At 40.1% G+C, this 20,084-nt stretch overlaps 1 protein-coding gene across 4 annotated transcripts in view; it reads right to left on the bottom strand.

Moving 5' to 3' along the window:
- gcgra (glucagon receptor a) overlaps nucleotides 1-20,084 on the bottom strand; it is a 34,805-nt gene that overhangs the window by 3,130 nt on the left and 11,591 nt on the right. Inside the window, exons 2-14 of one of the 4 annotated variants that reach the window (XM_053339186.1) lie at nucleotides 10,240-10,357; nucleotides 6,740-6,887; nucleotides 6,118-6,214; nucleotides 5,071-5,178; nucleotides 4,764-4,858; nucleotides 4,556-4,650; nucleotides 4,161-4,368; nucleotides 3,410-3,569; nucleotides 3,151-3,211; nucleotides 2,448-2,517; nucleotides 1,239-1,327; nucleotides 978-1,122; nucleotides 90-131 (exon numbers count right to left, since the gene is read on the bottom strand). In XM_053339186.1, coding sequence (XP_053195161.1) covers nucleotides 90-131; nucleotides 978-1,122; nucleotides 1,239-1,327; nucleotides 2,448-2,517; nucleotides 3,151-3,211; nucleotides 3,410-3,569; nucleotides 4,161-4,368; nucleotides 4,556-4,650; nucleotides 4,764-4,858; nucleotides 5,071-5,178; nucleotides 6,118-6,214; nucleotides 6,740-6,793 — 1,224 coding nt within the window. In that variant the 5' untranslated portion in view covers nucleotides 6,794-6,887; nucleotides 10,240-10,357. The remainder of the gene's footprint in view (nucleotides 1-89; nucleotides 132-977; nucleotides 1,123-1,238; nucleotides 1,328-2,447; nucleotides 2,518-3,150; nucleotides 3,212-3,409; nucleotides 3,570-4,160; nucleotides 4,369-4,555; nucleotides 4,651-4,763; nucleotides 4,859-5,070; nucleotides 5,179-6,117; nucleotides 6,215-6,739; nucleotides 6,888-10,239; nucleotides 10,358-20,084) is intronic. The other 3 variants (XM_053339190.1, XM_053339189.1, XM_053339187.1) reach the window with 3 other exon arrangements.

Below are 20,084 nucleotides of genomic sequence, written 5' to 3'. Positions count from 1 at the left end.
AAGTATAGTATATATAATAAGATATAATTGATGTCATAACCTGAGAAAAGTGAGGAGATGACAGTTATCATGCAAATGAAGAGACTCACTTCTTTGTTGACAAAGCAGTACAAGATGGCCACCAGGAGACCCTGTACAGACAAGCAATTCTGAGTCAGTGCAGGGCAGCTGCAGTATTAAATCACAGCATGACTCTTTATATATCAGGTTTTGAAAATGCAATGCTTGAAGCAATGTAGCCTAGTATAGCATACAAATCAGTGAATGGGGAAGTATAAGTCCATTGCTTTATAATCAAGCCACTATTGAAGACTATCATAAAAAGTCTCATGACTCTCCATCTTTGACTTTGGGATTCTCTTTGCATCCTCCTCTCTCTCTCTCTGTTGCTTTCTTCCTTAAGACAATTCCCCTGGTGGTCTGCTGTAATCTTGATGCATGTCATCGGTGTCCCCATAGCCGAAAGGTCACTGGCATTGTGTCACAGTGGGACTCAGCCATAGCAGCATAGACAGCACATTATGTTAATGTAATCTCTGCTGACACATAAGTAAATACAGCACTTCTGAGTAGAGTGCTTAACAAGCTCATCTGTAACAACACTTTCAATTGTTTGGTTTGCTGTTCATTTACTAAAGCATGGACTTTTAGATTTTAATTAGAAGATCATTATAATTCTCAACTGCAGTTGTGTGTTTGAGCAGCATCTTATTTAACCCTTTACATCCTGTGTTACTCCTCCCAAACACATGAAATGCTTTCATTGTTCACTCTTTTGTCTCAGTATAGGTACAACAGGGGGAATTATGAAACAATAAATTGACTCATTAATGTCTCAACTCTCAACCTCATTTTATTATTAGGTAACTATCCATCAAATCACTGAACCCTTGATTCACCACACTACTAGCCACAACCCTGAGTAATGGTGTGGTCATAGTTTTTGGATGCTTTTGTTCAATGCTGAAAATTCTTACCTGGAAGGAGGAGAAGAAGAGGTCAATGAAAAGCTTGGTGAGACGCAAAGTGATGGTGGTCTTGGTGGACTCATCTGTCACAAAAATAAAGACCACCTGATGGATACCCAGCAGAGGGATCAGGGTTAGAGTCGACTTAGCCAACCTGAGATGGACAGGATAAGAGACAAGCAAGACAGTGAATAAAATAAGTTCAGAAAAAGAGAAGAGACACAGTATACACATGAGACACATAATGAACTCATTAACATTTGAACTCACCTGAATTTGTAATCTGTGTATCTCATTTGGTGCGCCCGCAGTTTTGATACAAGAATTTTAATTATATGGATAAAGATAAGGAAGTTGATCTGTGGAAGTCAGAGACACCAGTGTTAATGGTGATGGTTGTGACTGGATAACAAACAGATGTTATGGTCACCCAAAACCTAATTTTTCCATTTACTAATAGTAGGTGATATGTAGTCATGCAGATAGTTTTGGTTTTAGGGGCAAAGCTTCTAAGATATCACCATGTTGAAACTTCTGCTTCCACCCAAATACAATGGACGCGTAAGATTTTTTTGTTTGAGCTGCTAAAAGCACTGAGAAACACATCTGACTCTGTAGCAACGCGTTTTTCAGTATTCCTGTTACATAGCATAATCCACAGACCTTGCAGTTAATCGTTTTCATGGATTATTGCTTTGGTGAAAATTATTTTCAACAAAAAATCTACATAGATTAAGACTTCAAAAGTTAAGTAAAAAAGAAGCTTTATGTGGTTGGAGTGAACCAGTCCTTTAACTTTATTACATACAGTAGAAGCACATTGTTATGAGGGAACAATTTCACAGCAGCTGGCATTTCAAGAAACAGTGGGTGTTCCCTTCATGAAAATTACGTATGATGTGACCTTTTTAATTTCGACTAAATTCTTATCGGTAATTTGCAGTTGCTTTGAAGAAAAAAGCTGAAGCTGGACCCAGTTTTCACACATAATTATTGACCAGGCTTTTTTTTTACAGTACAAGATAATACCAGACATTAACTTAGCAGCTTTCTCCTTAAAATTAAGCACACTGTGTGGAAGTATGTCCTGAGTGTTTCTACTCTTTGGTAAAACACTTTGGGATCAGAATAAAGAGGGAAACACTCAAATAGGAACCAGCCCTGCTGTCCATGCAATAACTCAAACACAGGAATTCCTGTGAGATACAGGCCACTTAGCAGGACGATTAATGCATGGAAAATGCCAGGATGCCTGTGTAACTGGCCTGACATAAGAGCTGTGACAAATCAGACAATCTCAGAACTGACCTTTGCAGAGCACAACTACAATTAAAGGCCGGTTTAAAGTATGAATACAACTGTGTATTAGATTGTCACAGCGCAACAAAAAAAAAATCAAATCTCTTTAATTAAAAAAACATTCATTCGATGAGAGGCATGATGGTCAGAGAAAGCAGGAGACAGAAAAAGAGACATTACCACAACTGCCAGTAGTATTGGGGAACGGATGATCCACCAGTAATTCATATTTATATTTTGCCCCCAGCACCTGTGAAAAAAAGCATTGGAGGAAATATTAGTAAGATATGACTAGAGAATACAAGAAAGACGTCTTCTGTGTTTTTAAACAAGGTGCACACAGTCTAACAGTCAAAAGTAGAAAGCTTTCCTCGTCTGACAAAATGTGAGAGCCTGGCAGCCATACGGTTTCAACAGAGGGGGGACACATAACTCCACAGTGGCTTTTTAAAGCTTTACATAACAACATAATGTTTCAGTGGTTTTGGAAAGTGTGGCCTTAGAGTACTTTCACCCCACTTGCTGTGCAAGTGTGTATGTTAGACTCTAGGGGATTGCAAAATAAAGCTCGGGTGCTGAATGTGAACATGAAATATTCAAAAAAGTGCACAACTTCACCACCCGAAGTGTTTTAACATGGTTGCCATATTGGGCTTTGTGCAGAGGAAAAAAACATGCTAGTGTGTGATGTTAAAGTGCAGCCAACTGCTCATGTAGTAATTAGGCGTTAAATTGACCGTGATGGGCCAAGTATCAACATTCATATGTTTAGAAGAATGACCAGCTGCCAGCCTGTTTTGATAGGTTGCACTGTTATGAGTGTGGAATCAACAAGAAGACTAGAAAATGTTGGTCAGGTTTGATACCGGCTGTGGTAACTTACTCTTGATTTTCATACAGGTATTTAGATATCACCCAGGGCACGAGGAATATTAACGGGGTACCTGTGGAGAAATGAGAAGTGTTTAAATGCAAAGCAGTCATTCTGCACACCATCGTTATAGCCTTTAATGTTTATCTCCTCTCATTTCATGTCCCTTTATGCAGCACATAATTAACTTGCATCCTTATTACTCCAGTTACAGACTCACCAGCACAAAAACAAACACTACAATAGAGAGAAACACATCGGGCTAGCTCACCCCAGCCTATGCACAGGTAGATTTTGAAGTAGTTCCTCTCTGTGAACACAGTGATGACCAGGAGGTTGTGGAGGTAGATGCCTTCCACCAGCAGCCAGTAGCTGTTGGCCATAATGCTGTACTGCATCATCACCACGGCGATGCGACAGCTAACCGTTGTCTACGAAACAGGAGAAGTCATGGTTCTTTCACAAAATATCAAACTGGTGGACAGAAAAATATCATTAGCTGTGAATGAATGGTGAGATCAGCACTGTGGCAGATGGGATCTCCTTCTGCTGCTAGAATTCATGATTTGTGCCTGCAGCAATCGAATAGTACAACGCTAGTAACTTTAACCCCAGCCTCAGCCAGCTGTGACCCCCAACACACACAACCCACTCTACACTTGCCTCCATCATTCTGGCCCTCCCCCCTTTTATGGACAATTAGCTGCTAATATTATCTTTGTGGCTACCATAATTATGTTCTCTACAATTTGTTTCACTATTTTTCTTTGACCTCTTTACTTCTACAATCGTACTGTTACACAAGCCATAACCTCTTTGCTAGGTCTTCTGTATTTTTAGGTTTTATAACATTATTATAATTTATAGGATCTACAAACATCATGTAGTCTCAGTCTATTATCAAAGAAGCAAACTGACAGGGTTTTAAATCTTTAAAGGCTTTCTAGTTTTGTTCTGTTTCCACTGTGTCAATTTTTTAACAACCACTATAGAACGATGACCTTTGATGGTTCATTATTTACCTGGGGATCACTACTGACCTCGCTGTTGACAAGCAACTCCACTGGAGGCATAGATGCCCGGGGGAACCCCTGCTCCTGGTCCCTGCCGAGATTCTGTGACATGATGTTGGCCTCCAACAGAGCGTCTTTGATGAGGATAGACAGCGCTCGCAGGATAAAGGAGGCAAACAGATTCATATGGATGTTGTTCCTCATGCAGTGTAGTTTCCTGATGAATGAGAGACAAAAACCTGTCTTTTTTCAGCTTAATCTATTAATAGTAATCTATCATTATAAGACGTAGTAGACTGCAATATAGCTTTGTATTTAAATGTCATTATTCACCCTCCGTGCTGTTTCTGATGAATGACTTGTACATCCCTCACAAACACAAACATAACCACAGTCATTATTACCTGAAGAATATGAGAATGCCAAGTGCCAAAACCAAAGCCACCAGCGATAAGGAATATCCCACTGTGTACATGATCCGTATGTATCCATAGTACTGCTGCAAATTAAAACACATTCCATTTTTCTTTCCTTTGACATTTTAGTTTCAGTTTCAAAGCATATTTTTCTTCTTTGTTTGTTTCTTTTAACCACAAGCAAGATATTTCTTACCTGACTTGGATCATTAGAGTCACACTCGCTGGAATTGTTCGTAGACACCCACTGGCCGTTTGCATCACATTCCTGATACACCATGCCGTGCTGAACTGCAGCACACACACACACACACACACACACACACACACACACACACACACACACACACACACACACACACACACACACACACACACACACACACACACACACACACAGACAGCCTTTGTGATTTACTGGAAAGTTCAGTCATGACAAATAGCTGTCTTTCTCTTTTGAATTTACTCTTCATTAACAGGACCAATCCACACTGGGCTCTTACCTTTGTGGTGCCATGGCAGATACCACGGACATGGCACACTGACACTGGTGTTGGGGAGTCCATCGGGCCAACAGGCGTAATTGTCAAAAGTCCTGTTGCACACAAGGCCTGTGGATTTGAAAAAACATGAAATATAAATTAGATCTGGTGTAAATACAAAGCCATGAGATTCTCCTGTCTATGGACTGGAGTGCTCTAAGTCACGGAATACAGTAACATGTCTTTGAAGTGATGGCTGCTGGTGGCCATTATGGCATCTGTACACATCATGGCTTTTCATCTTAGTGAAGTAAAGTAAAGTGACCTTCCACTTATTCCACATCTTTCATCTTTGCCACAAAGGCAGTTACTGCATGGATGCTCAGGTGTATTAAGTGGTGTCTCCCCTCTCCGCTACACCTGCTAATTCTTTGTTACACATATGAGGTGACAGACAGGACATGTGAGTGCTACGGAGAGTGGTGCGAGTGGTGCACGCAGCGTGGGAAGCAGCCTTTTTGAAAGTTATTTTGCTCCCATATGACGCACTATCCCAAAAGCATAAAACATGCCAATAGACCATAATGCAACTGAAGGGGAGCCACACAGTTAAACACTCTGAGCTATTTTACGCCCTTATGATGGAGCGAACTGGAGCTGGTTTTCTCTCAATATGAGCAGAGTGAGTGTGATGCAGCAAATAGCAAACTGGGAGCAGCTGCAAGCAGAGTGATTATACAGTGGTTATCAGTGGGGAGGGGAAATTGCTGCTGCTCCATACTCTGGTAACAGTCTGGCCTAACCATTACCTGCTCTACTGCATTAGATAGCTGCCACTGTGCCTCAAGCTGGGGGTAAATAATGATTAAAAAATATATATATTTCTTTGCATATATATAATGCAAATTATATATTAAAAAATCTCTTACTTTCATGTTTATGTTTTTTCAGGAATGTTGCACTCAGTATTTTTCTGGATAAGACCACTACCTTAATGCCTTACAATTGTTATAATTATAGAAAATCTGTGTAGTTAAACACTTAAAGTTACAGTACGTTACAGCTCACCGATGCTTGGTGGGTCTCGACTGTTGTTGCGGTTACACTCGTCCATGTAAAATTCCCAACTCTCCTTCAGCTTATCCAGGGTAGCAGCAGGAGACATCTAAGGAGGTGGTGGAGCACATGTGAAGACAGTGCAGTAAAAAGGCCTGTTAATCATGGGCTTATTGACATGGCAGTAAGCACGTAGACCAGAAAAATGTTGAGAATGGGAGCCTTACACAAACCATGAGGACACAATGTCTGCATTAACCAAAATGGCATCCATTTGTTTCACTTCACTTCATTTATACAGTAGCTGTAAACAACCCGTCCTTAAACTGGGGATATAATCCCTCAAGATGACGCTGTGCCTCAATCTAATGTGTTGTCAGTATGGGGGGGCTTGTGTGTGAACGTATAGACAGGTTGATATAATGCATCCCTGCATACTCATGTCATCAACAAACCAGGGAAAGACAGATTGTTTAGATGTCCACACCACTACTGTCTGGGTTGTTTCAAAAGGCAGCAGCGTTAAAGAGACAACATCCTCCCCCACACTGTAAAGGCCAGCGACTTTGCCAAGTTACAATGAGGCTGTGTGTGTGTATGTGTGTGTATGTGTGTGTGTGTTTGTGGGGCCCACCTGGATGCTGCTGGAGACAATGAGCATTGCCAAAAGGAGGAACAGCCGTGACATCCCTTATTTCTGCTGTTGGTGCTGGAAGGGGATACTGCAGGACGAGGAAGGGTTTTCACCTCATAAGGGGGCTTATCTACACTCGCCACACTACCTGGATGACACAGAGATACACAATCCATCAAAGCTCATTGCAAACACACGACTTATTACCCCGGCTCAACTTGGCTGGGTGAAACAAGACGATCAAAACAGGAAAAGGCTGGGTTGTATCTATTACAATTCAATTACAACAAGATTTGAAGGCTTGTGAACAAAGAGGAAAACGTAAAGTAAAGAGAAAGGTCAAATGTCAATTTAACTTGTATCCTAAACAAGTCCAGTAAATGTAGACGGAAAACACAACCATTGTAACCCTGATGAATCTCATTTCCGTGCTGTCCGCTCATTCATACCTCGCAACATGCTGCCAGGTTTAGCCACAGTTAGTAAAGGATGGACTACCCCAGAATCAGACTGTCCAGAACATCAAGCACAGGGCCAAAAAACCTCCAGGAAATACTGTTTGTATCAGCTCAGACAGCTGTGGCTGAGCAGAGCCACACTCGCTCAGTCACTCACAGTTGGCTGCTGTCCGACATAATCTTAAAGCCCAGCAGTGGACAGTTGTGCACATGTCAGTGTGTGCCAGAGGTTACTCACCTGTGCATCTATCGATCCCACGAGGGTTCGATTTGGTTGAAGCCGGAGAACGGAACGAAATCTGAAACGTTTCTGCAAAAAACACCTTGACCATGGAAACATTTTTGGCTAAAACGTTTCAAATTCCATTCTGTTCTAGTCTCAAAGCAGGGAGGACGGCGGGTTCGTGTCGATGTGTTTGGAATTTCTTTTGTTTACCAAGGTATTTGCTCAAGAGATAAGAGCACAATGTGTCGTGACAGACGTTTGTAACTTATGTAGTCAAGAAATCCTCGAACATTTGAAATCAGAGACATGTCCAGTCTGCGTTTTCACTGGACATGTCAACAAGCTTCTGACGTCTAGGCTGCCAGTCACAATCTAGATATCCAGCCTATATATCACAAAGCTCTACTGGAAGTCAGACATCAGATAATATCTAAACCAAAGAGCCATATTTTCTAAATGGCCTGTTCAGTGTAATGACCACAGGATGCAGTTAACATTAGCTTTAGTACAGACTGGCTGATTGGCCCGGGCGCCTGAGGGATCAGAGGTACTCTTGTCTGGCCTGACATCAGATCAGGACTGCTCCAGTCAAGATCACAGTACTGACTCTTGTGCCCTTAACACCATGAGAAACGTTAAAGTCACAATCCTGTTTCACAGCAATTAACATGCAATGTGCAATGGACTTTTATAGTAACATAAGTGGCATAACACAAACATCTCTGGTGTGAAAAGTCTTTATTTTATGATGAATTTACAGCTCATTAGGAATTTGAAAGTATGCCAACTACTTTTTCTGTATGAATAACTGATGCTTTGGCAGGAACAGCCGAGTTGTATCAATCATACCAGACTGGACATTAAGCTCATTCTGTGCTGTAAGTGTGCCAGATTAGTTCTTACCGGGAAAATGATCAGACATCATTGTGAGTACATGACGTTTTAGCTTGTGTCCCGATACAGCAGAAAGGCTGACATGCATGTGGGCGAGCACATGCTCTTGCTTACGGCATCAACTGTTATGAGAGCATGTGACGGTTTTCCGAGGATTTCCCTCTCTAACTCTCTCTTCCCACAAGCACATAAGAGACTCATTTCCTAACACATCAACCTGCCTGAACCACTTTCTGCAACTTAGCACCAAGTAGCAACAATGATTAACTAGACTCTGTGGAGTCCTGCAACAGGGATGATGAAAGAGACAGAGTGTGTCAGAGAGAATGAGAGTGCAAGAAAGAGAAAACAAAATTGTTTCTCAACAATTTTTATGTCCCAACACTTATTAACACCAGATATTACATAGCTGTCAAGTTGTCATGAATTTGATATTTCTCAACATGTTTCCAAGAGGATGGGGAGAGCTCCAAATAGAATATATAAAACTTACAACACTATACCTGTCTCAGAAAAATCCCACAACTCAAAAAAAACACAGAGGCCACTTTGCTGTCTCATTCAGTAACCGTTAATGCTACACTAAAGACACCTGTTTAAGCAGCGTCCATGACCCTAACACCATCTTACCCTCCTTCAAACTTCTAAAAATGAACATTCAGTGCTTACTATGCACAGCACTCAAAAAGAGTGCAAAGCCAGAACAAGAGAGAGCATTTTAAAGACACACACCCTCAAGACGTGTACTATCGCACATCTCTCATGCTTTATTTGTGCAGATTTGCCTTTGATGCAGGGCGCTGGGAATCACACCGGCCATTTGGTGGGAGTTGGAGTGGAACTAATGGGCTTGAAGGTGTGAGGCTAATTAGGCTTGTATATTCTGCTGTTAAGATATCTTGCCAGGGCTACAGCTTTGCTTTGGGCTCCCACTTAGTTGTGAATTGCTTGTACCGTTGTGGATCCAGACCAATCAAAGTCCCCTGGAATATGTGTTGTTTAGTCCCTCCAGCTGTTCCAGGAAATAAACTGGATTTTGTATCATTATTGTTTAAGAGGTGGAGCAACAGCTGAGAGTGACACGGCCAGAGCCAGAGGGACCTCTTAGGTTGTTTTTGGGCCTTTTTCCTTTGGTTTTTCATTCTGAAACAATTTAACAAGCCAGAACGTTTCACCCAGGGATGTGTTCAGTGTGTGAAAAAATGTAATGCTTTTTTTTTTCAGATATGTTTCGCCTAGGACTTGTAAGTTGTAAACTAAATAGATACAATTTTGCCTTAAAAATAATATACATTATTGCACCATTTGATTGAGAGAACATATAGTTATTTATTTGAATAATACCTGGTCACCTACTTATATTATTTCAAAAAATACACCAACAATCACAAATGAATGACGCAAATTCAACGTCCAAAACAACATAAAAAACCGTTCGGTGTTCAAGTGCACGTTGGATGGCTCAATACAATGGCCACTAACAATTACTGCTGTTTGTTGGAGGGTACTTACCTTTCATTTGATTACACAGTCTAACAAATAAAATTATAAAGGGGAGTATGCGTGCATGAATGCGGGCAGAGGGGAACATCGAGGATTAAAAACAAACCTCTTGGAAAACACAATAACTGTCCGGGTCACAAAATGCCCCCGAGCAGCGATCTATCATGCAGCGTTCCAGATGCAGAGATGCTACTAAGAGTAAAAACCTCCTACATCACCCGTGATATTTAATGTTTCTTCCCATTGATGAGGCCTCGGTGGATTTATGAAATACCAAAGTTACATTCACTTATCTGGTTTTGTTTCTAAACAAAGACATTAATGAAATGAATGATTGCTAAAGCAAATATGCAGCACCACTCAGGCTTGCCACGTATTTTTGACTAAATAAGCCAAGGCAAAGCATGTCATGCTCATACCTTAGGGCTGCAGATGAGAGTTCAGTGCTGGATGAGAGTTCCACTATCTCATAATGGGGTGAGGAGGAGTTCAGAGGAGACAGAGCATCATGCTACAACACGCTCTGCGACTTCGCTGCTGCAAGGAAGAAGGGACATCACTTTAATCTCTGCATCATGTTCTGCTTGACTAACCTGATCTTCAGTTAGATAGCACACTTATCTGTTACAGTGTAAATGCTCCATCAACTTCTGTGTTCTGACTTTTCTCTTTCTCTCAAAGTGCTTGAATGTATGTTTTCTGTACAGAGAACAGACTAATAGGTAATGTTGTGTTTAGAAAACTAACCTGTAGATCTTCTCTCCTTCTCAGCATGCTCACTCTCTTTCTCTTGCAACCATTAACATGCCATAGATTGAATCACACTGTAATGGATTAGCTCTCCCTCAGATACTCCTTGGAAGCATTTTCTGAGCAAGTGTTAATCTGACCTCCTTGTATCTGTGTTTACTTCACTCCCCAGAGAAAAACCCAACAGCCTTATAATTGTGTGAATAGCACCTTGTATTTGGTCTGATTTCACCTGTATGTTTTATTGTTAATGCACTGTAGAGATCTGGGAAGGGGCAAAATTGTCTTTTAGGTGGCTGTTTTCTTTAACACAGAGTATCAGTCAAACCAAATCAAGATCAAGGTTAAGTTACAGTTCTGATCACCGTGATTCAAACAGGAAATTCATCCTGACACATGGTTTCCTGTTGATGTCCTACTTTACAAAAGGATGTATCAGCATAAACTAAATAAAACCAGGTCCATGATACTGTTTGATTTTACTGTTTGAGTTACGGCACCACACCAAAATGTCACGAAAAACAAGCACCTGGGTTTTCCCTGAACTCTTTGTAGCTGGAAGTCCTTAAGCTAAAAAGATAACAGTTGCACAAATTAAAATGGAAGCTTTCACTCTGCTGCTCATTGAACTCAGACTAACAACAAAAGCCCTTTTTATGTCAGTACAACCCGTGTTAAATTTGGTATTGATCAGTAAGAGAGCTAGTCATGTCAGTAATTAATGGCTGTAGTCTAAAGGTGATTGAAGTGCATTTATGTCAGTTTTCCTTGCTTCTGAGAAAACCACGATGAGGTAAAAGACCAACCATCTCCCCTCAACTTCAGACAAAGTGCCCATGTGAAAAGCACCACAAACAGCTCCTGTCTTTGACCTTTGGTTGCATCAACATCATCCTGCAACCACTTTACAAGACAGAGAACTACCAAGACCTTAAGTCTACTACTGATATTTTAGATCAACCGAAAAACGCATCATTAGCTGGCAGAATGGAAGACATTTAGGATAGATTTATAAATCATTTACTGTATAAGACACATATATGTATATAAAAGGGGGGGAAAAGCTGGTATCCCCACCTTCAGCCATCACCTCATCACCCGCTATTATATAAAAGCTATAGCTCAGAGAACAGAATCAAAACATAGATTATCAGTTTTGAGTTTGACCACACAAATTTCATGACACAATGTCTCACATAAAGCAAACCCAAACTGTCAACATAATCCAGGACATGCCTGTGAAAGGTATTATCCCCTGTTACTACATGTTGTATATACACTCTGTACTTGCTAACATGTAATATAACTATCCTCATCCTCATAATGGCCTAACTTGGTCAGTCTGTCTGCGGTTTCAGTGGTCAGACATGCTCTGTTCGGCTACTCATTTGCTGCTGGCATGTCTCTTGTCTCTCCTGTACGGTGTTTGGAAAAATGTGACAAGTCTTTTTTTGCCCTCAGTCTCTTGTGCAGACTTTTTGTTGTTATTGTTGCCTCTTCCACGCCTCACTGAATATGATAATGAAATTCTTGCTTGTGGCACAGAGCACTGAAGTGCCCTTCTCTCTCCTGTTAAAACATTCAACAATTAGGCTACAGCTGCAATTACATGCATTCATTTGGGAGATGTGTTAAAAAAGTCAATGAGAGATGATACTTAACTGAATATGCAAGTCAAATATGTCAGTAGGAGCACTAGATTGTATTTTGTTAAAGGATCACCACAACACTTCTGACTTGATTATGCAAAGGTCAATAAATGTGCTTTAGGTTTGTTGAGAAATTAGTAGTCACAGAGAAAATACTAAACATACTACTGTTAGTTATTTCTTCCATATTGATATACAGTATTAACAACATCTGTAAAATGAAAATATTAGTACAAATGTTAATAATGTAATAGCAACACACAGTAAATGTGTTTAGATTGATTAGAAGTGTTGATTAATTATTTGTCTCCTCTCCAGGTGCCAGAGATTACTGCATAGCCTCTGGTCAATATGCTGTCTAACACAAAAACATGATGCCCTGTGCTATACATGGTTTTATTAGTTAGTGGCTGGCCTCAAAAACATCGAAAAAATGGTTCAGATTTTGTTGCTGCATAACAATGAAAACCTCTGAACTGCTCCAAATGTTTGTCATTGAGCCTGTTACGAAGCGAGTGAGCAGATTGGAGTGTGACCTATCTACGATGGATGCGCACACATCTCCTATGACCCAGCGGCCGGATGCTCTGCGCCTCTTCTGTGAGCTGGTTATTCATGTGTTTTGGTAAACATCCATATTTCTTATTCGAAGGTCTCATCTGATGAATGTGGGTTAGGAAACAATGACAAATGGTTGCGTAACATCTGAGATGTACCTGTATTGTATGAGAGAGCGTGCAGGCCTTTTTTTTGTTGCACATGAGCATTATGTGTGGGAAGTGTTTGGCACTGGCTGGATGTTGTTCACACGCTCTTTGAAAGATGTGTAGGGCCCACAACCTGTACCTGCAGGGAGATTTTGATGAACAGCTCCCACTCTGTTTCTACTCCATCTGTGGCTTGACCGATTGTTTAGTTGAGTAGTCTAGTTCAAGGATTTCCATGTTTCTCACTTTTTAAGTTGAAAAACTGAATAAAGCAGCTATTTGATTGTTATTTACAACAATAAATATGAGTAATGACAGCAACCTCTTTGTTATTCAGTCACTGGTCATGACAGGTGACAGTTCTGGTAAACTTGTAAATCCTTTGGCTGTACAGTTGTGTTTTTTTTCTTCTTTGCTATTGATTGCACTTGTTTAGGTAACAATGAAGTGTTGCAGTGCAAATTTAGGGTCAAAGATTACAGTTTTTTCTGATAGATAGATGATGGATGGATGGATGGATGGATGGATGGATGGATGGATGGATGGATGGATGGATGGATGGATAGATAGATAGATAGATAGATAGATAGATAGATAGATAGATAGATAGATAGATAGATAGATAGACAGATACCCAAAAGTTGCACTAATAAAACAAATAAACATGTAATAAATAATAATAATAAAATACCCCGTGTGCAAAAAGTACCAGTAAAAGTGCACTGCAGTATATTCATTTTATTTTATTTTTTTTTAATCTAAATGCAGACAGTCTATATTATCATCTGACAATGTGATACTTTCACTACTATATCTACTAGTACAAGAGCCCCTTCACATAGATTCCTCCTGGGAGAAAATATTTTGTGTCTTCATCACAAAACAGCCATTACACAAAGGAATTATAGTGATCATGATACAAGCATGGTCATGATGACAAAACAAAGCCACTGCCGTGAAATGAACAAAGACAAGTTGTCTGGCATTAAAACCGGATTTTCAGCAAAGAACAGCTAGTCTCAGCTCGGCAGGGGTATTTCTGTACAAGCTTCAAACAAGAATAGTGCTTAGCTTATTTATCTTTGCCCGGATTACTCGCTGATACTCACTAACCTAGATGAAGGGTAGGGTGGGGTGGGGTGGGGGGTACTTGAGGAAATATCAACATTATTTGTATTGCTTGTAGCTCTGTATTGCACCCGTTGTTTCTGTGGTGAGCCATCTGCTCCAACTACAGACTTGACATTCAATTTAAAATCTCAAAAACCATGAAATTGTCCTGCAAATGGACCTCAACCACATATAATAGCCTGTAAAAAATGCCAGAAATAATAATCCAAAAAATGCAGAATCAGAGACTATGAAATCAAATTGTCCTGAAAGGTACTTGAATTATCCTGGCCCTCTCATGCATGGAAATTAAAATAGACACAACTCTGCACCTCATTAACTGGTAGTAAGAGTCAAAGTTGTCAGTTCATGGTAATTTTGAGTGTTTTGGCAACTGGCTGCACACCAAGAGAGAGCAGACAATGTATGTATGTGTAAGCAGAAGCTCTCAGTGCATGCAGTCCCGTCCAAGTCACAGGCCTCAGTGCAATAATGCTGAACTCACCTGAGCGTTAAAAATGGGGTTAAACACATAACCTGAACCAGTTCATCTCCTAACAGCCCCTAAATCCATCATCATGGCAAAACTTGCAAATCAGTGACTTTTTTTGCATTAAACAAATGGAGCTTAGTGAAAGTCAAGACATAGTTCATTGCTCCTAACACCCTGTAATATTCATCTCTCACGCACGCTCCTTTATTCCCTAGCTGTCAATGCTCAGGGGGCATAGTATGAGTTGCAGTTGTCACCAGCTGATCATACTGTATCTATCCAATGGCTCAGCGACACACTTTCATTGTTATTCTATTATCTAGTTGCTGTCATTTTAAATATGTCTCTCTCTATTGGCTATGGCCTGGTATGCAGCTGTTATGCGCGCCCCTCCGCCCAGTCTCCACAGGATCAACAGTACCATCACTTCATCAACCATCCAAAGTCACTGGCCGCCACCACCACCAGCATCTGGACTCCATAGGGGGATCCATCTCACTGCTGTTCAGGGATGATGTCCTTGTGGAGTCCAAGCACCAAAGACTTGATGACTATCATTTCTGTTCATAAAATAAGCATGAATCTTGTCTCTCCTGATTGAACTGTAATTCTCTATGGAATATCCACCATATCAAGCAAAAAACAAGTAAAGTGTCAGAGTTGTCTCTTGTGGGTGAAAAAAGGAGTGCTCTGTCACCACAATAAATCTCTCAGTGACATTTGCACCGATTGCCCGAGATTTGGTATAAACAAACGAGCGAGGAGTGAAGCAGACGCAGCGATTTCAGCTGTCAACACTTGCAGGTTAGCATGACAAGTCAAACTAAACACTAATTCAGCTGTCTGCAAACAGAGAACAGTCCTTACTGTGACATTTAATAAAAGCCTTACCTGTGACAAAACTGTATGGTACAGCTGTTGAGTTTGTGGTGTCAGCGGCCTCCATATGAGGAAGGATGTGGTTTGATAAAAAATGGTGACTATGCTCTTATGACAGCTGTGTGACAGCTGTAATGAGCTCAGGGACAGGAATTGATGTTTGACAAACAAACAAACACATGACAAACCTGCTTAATTAACTCCGACGGGGACTAGGTCTGTTGAGGGAGATAAATAAATACAAAGCTTAAGGCAAGACCAAATAAAAAAACCTTTTACTTCCATTAAATCTGTCTCTGGACATGCAAACAGTTTCTTCCCAATCAAAACTGGGAAGAAACACAAAGCTTATTCAGAAACTTCAAAGAGCAACATCTTTTAAGAGACATGGGCACAATGGACACTAAGATTGGCATCGATAAGACTACCCCTGATAGATTGTGTCTGTACTCTATGATCAACTGATGAGAATGTAACTGTAAACACAACAGAGGAAGATAGAAATTAAGCTTGAGAACAAAACAAACAGCAGAAAGCAGACAGATGTAGAGAGATAAACAAACACACACACAAAGGATGTAACTTACTTGAGTCCCTTTCAGTGTGATTACGCGCAGAGATATGCCCATGTGCCTCTATTCACACACACAAACATTAAAAAAACCCTGCAAGGACCTTAGTATCATTACTGGATGCTTATATGTGCAGCAGGGGAACTCACACAAGCCCCTCCTACAATACCCTCTGTGATGTTCAATGTTTATGAGATGACTCCAAATAGACCTGCTGAATTATGAAAAGGCCTGAGTGATTACTACACTATGCTTCCTCCTCGCTGTGCGTATTGTATCCACACGGTTCTACATTGAGCTTGGCAGGCAGTGTTTATGTGCAGTAATCCCCGGAGCTCCTCGAGGCTGCTCTGTCACTCTGCCATCAGCCTGGAATTTATCAAACACTCTGAGAAAGTGAAGGATTGTCATACACAGTCACTGCAGCAAAATTGTGAAGTATAGTGGACCCCGTGCATAACATTCAGTATCCTAAACCTTATTTAGTCAGATAGTTCAGCCCCCCCAGAAAAGAAAAGCATTTTACATAATTTACAATTTACAAGTTAGAAGCTTCAGGGGAAGAGGTCATACTGTGTGCTCAGAGGCTGCTTAGAAGAGTGGTAATTATTCCTAACCCTGGGTATTTAACATTATAACAAAAACAGTCAATGTGGATGATAATTTCATATGCTTCATTCTACAATTTCATTTTTATCTCAAATTATGGATGTTGCTCTATGCATCTCAATAGCAGGAAAGAACGTAATTACACTTTATCAACATTATAGAGTACCTGCAGAGGCTTAGAACGGTACATATAAACACTTGTTGGTTGAATCATTACTGTATTAGAGAGGATAAGGTTGGAATTGTTTTATTCTTATTATGACCAAATCCCCTGAGTCAATTTATCCCACTAACAACTACTGTCTGTGTGTTTACAGTCTGATTTGGAAAGTCTGTGCCTCTGTGCCTGAACACAAATTACAATCCAAATACTATTGGAAGGTGCAACCCAAATTAATTGAATGCAATAAACATTACCTGTTAAGTTAACTCTGAAATACCTCCACAACTGCATTTTCTTTGTCTGGAGAGTAGCTCCATGTCAGGCAGACTGTGTTCATCATAAAGACAACCAAATGCATTGTTTTGGCTGTTTTTAGACTACTGTACAGAGGCATACAGTATATACAGTATATCAGGCTTTGGCTAAATGCACAATACTTCAACGAGATAAATGATTATTGATTCTGTTCTTTTTTTGTTGATAATAATGACAAGATAAAATAACAGCAAGTTGTGAATTATTCCGCTGCTCAACAAGATTTTCCCAGCTGGTTATTTTCTAACCTTCGGGCAGCTACAGTGATTGAGTGAGAGATATTAGTGTGTCTGTGTGTGTGTGTGTGTGTGTGTGTGTGTGTGTCTGTGTGTGTACCCAGTAGGTCCTTAAAATAACTGGTGAAGCTGAGTTTCTTCAGAGCTGACATTAATCCCAAGAGGTAAAAAAATGAATCGTTTCAAGTACTAGAAAATTCATATGCATGTTGTCCAAAATACTGGCCAGCATTCTGCCTCAGTAGATGATAATGATGACTTAATTGCCTCCTTCACTATAACGCAGCCACAAGCAGAGGTCAAGGAGGTCTAATGTTATGATTGTTAATGCAGAATGTGTTGGTGTAATGTAATGTGAGGACTCACATAAAGTAAATTAAAGGGGATTTGTCTCAATTTCACGACTACCACAGCTCCCACCCCTCCTGTTCTTTATCACTTATCCTCATCTGCGTTATCTCACTCCATTTCTCCCTCTGAGCATCTGTATTATCTCTAATCTAAATAAACTCAATACCTTACTACCAGTTGGCAGATAGAGAAAAACGACTTTATCTGCCGCCCCATCTTCTCCGTTATAAACACATTATCCTCTGCCACTCTTTCTCACTCACCTCTCTTAACACACCCGCATATGGACACAAAAATACACTTAAAGCCATCATTATGTAAACCTTTGCCTCAAGTGCGTGTCTGTAATGCTCCCAAAATAATGATGGTTTGCCCGAGGTGTCTCATTTGTGCAGTCTGTTCTGTTTTTTCACGCAAAGATGATCCACTGCTTACCCAGTGGTTGATTTGTTGTTGACTCCAGTTGCTTGTTAACCACTAGAAAAGAAAAAAAAGTCCCCCAGTGTATTTTATCTTAAAGAGCCATCTGTGCTGCAAGCAGCCAGTGTGAGGCAAGGCAGCTATACTGTGTTGCACAGATATCTAAATAGGCCTCAAGTGTTTTATTTATTCTCCCATGAAAAGCAATGGGTTAACTTGTTGCAACTTATCCTAGTTTGACGAATGAATTAACCTCACAAACAGCCCGGGTCGCCGCAACTGAAATTATCTACAAACACAAATCAGCGCACTCAGCCTACAGTAAAAAGCAAACCAGAGAGCAGATCCATGAATGTGCACAGTATGTTGTTGAGTTGTTTCCGGCCTGGTTTTGTTTTCAGTCACCTAATTAGGCAGCCAAAGACCTACAGCGTTATCATTTCCCATGCCTGTACATTAGAGATACAGTTTATGGACTGTAAAATAACATATCCTGCCTTTCATCACCAAGGAGGACGCGCATGCACTGTGAAGCATCAAGATCTTCAGACATTCATGAGAAAGTGTGGTGCAGGGCAAACAAGATATTAACATGTCACGCAACAGTGAACAGTAGAGTAAGCGATGGGAAGAGAAGCAGCACAGTAGCTGTAGATGTTATATAGGTCAAGAATGTTAAGAATAAACTCATCTACATTTCATCTGTGTAATCATCTATAATAAAGGCATGTCACTCTAATATATGCAGTGTGAACTTTCTTAAATTTTTTATCTAACAAAATATTTCCTTTGAATATTAAAGGAACAGTAAAACAAAAACACAAAATGAGTTAAATTACTTTTTCTATCTTCATCTTCTTGTATCATATTTGCATCTGTTTAAAATAAGTAGAAACTGAGGAGAAAACTGGGGAGATTCTTCAAATAAAGGTAAAAAAAAAACCCTGGTATTTTCAGATATAATTGAAATGACAGGCTTTGAATACAGTGTAAGAGAGTCATAATACTGTAAAACAGTTGCGTCACAGCTGCAGTTATGTCAGCCTGCAAAAACAAACCTGCTAGAAACGTTTAGGCAGCTATGTAATGCAGGTAATGTAATCAGCAAACAGAGACTAATTAGGCAGTAAAACAGATGAGTACACAAATATGCACACACAACCACTACACTGTTCTCTACCTCTGTACATATGAGGATGCTTCACTGGCTACATTCACTGCAGACACACTACTAACCCTTCACTTAAAGGAATAGTTTGACATTTTGGAGTGTGAGTTCATAATCTTGCAATGAGAATGACTTATAGCATTAAATTGGGAAAATGCTACCAAAGTGTAACAACTATTTCTTGGCTGGGATCAGTTTCTAGGCAACCAACAAAGACTCTAGGGAGTTCCTAACACATATCCCCCCTGTAAAACAGCAAATTGTCACTTTTGCACTTTGGCTTTTGCACAGATTGTACAAACAAGATATAACTTTTAATTAGTGAGCTTCAGAGGAACTGTATGCAACCCTAACCCTTTAGATTGAGTTTCAACAGCTGCTCCATTCAGCTACACATTTAGCGTTTACAGAAATGAAAGCAAATAATTAAACCAAATGTCAAACTATTCCTCTATCCTCAGTGCTTCAAGTATAGTGTTACCATAAAACTCACTTTTCCTCTTAACCCAAGTTGTAAACCTCAAATAAAGAATATAGGACTGACCAGAAATATCCTCGATTTGCCAAAACGATTTAACTGTGGAAAGTTAAGACTGTCAGATTGATAGTGACGGAGACAGAAAGAATCACACACAGACAGACCTTAAGCACATATGACAACACTGTATTACAACTGTAGATGATTTATCTACTTAACAGCACCACCTCTCTGAAGAAATGTCACAGCCTGTAGTGATAATAACCTAACAGACTGGAAAAGGGCATATAAAGAGGAGTAGGATTATCTATGAGAGGTTTAGAATTGAAATGAGTCTTCCACTTGTGTTTATGTTTGCAGATAA

This window comes from Scomber japonicus, chromosome 18 (assembly GCF_027409825.1).
Source record: "Scomber japonicus isolate fScoJap1 chromosome 18, fScoJap1.pri, whole genome shotgun sequence".
Classification (NCBI taxonomy): domain Eukaryota; kingdom Metazoa; phylum Chordata; class Actinopteri; order Scombriformes; family Scombridae; genus Scomber; species Scomber japonicus.
This window is presented reverse-complemented; position numbering and strand designations above follow the sequence as displayed.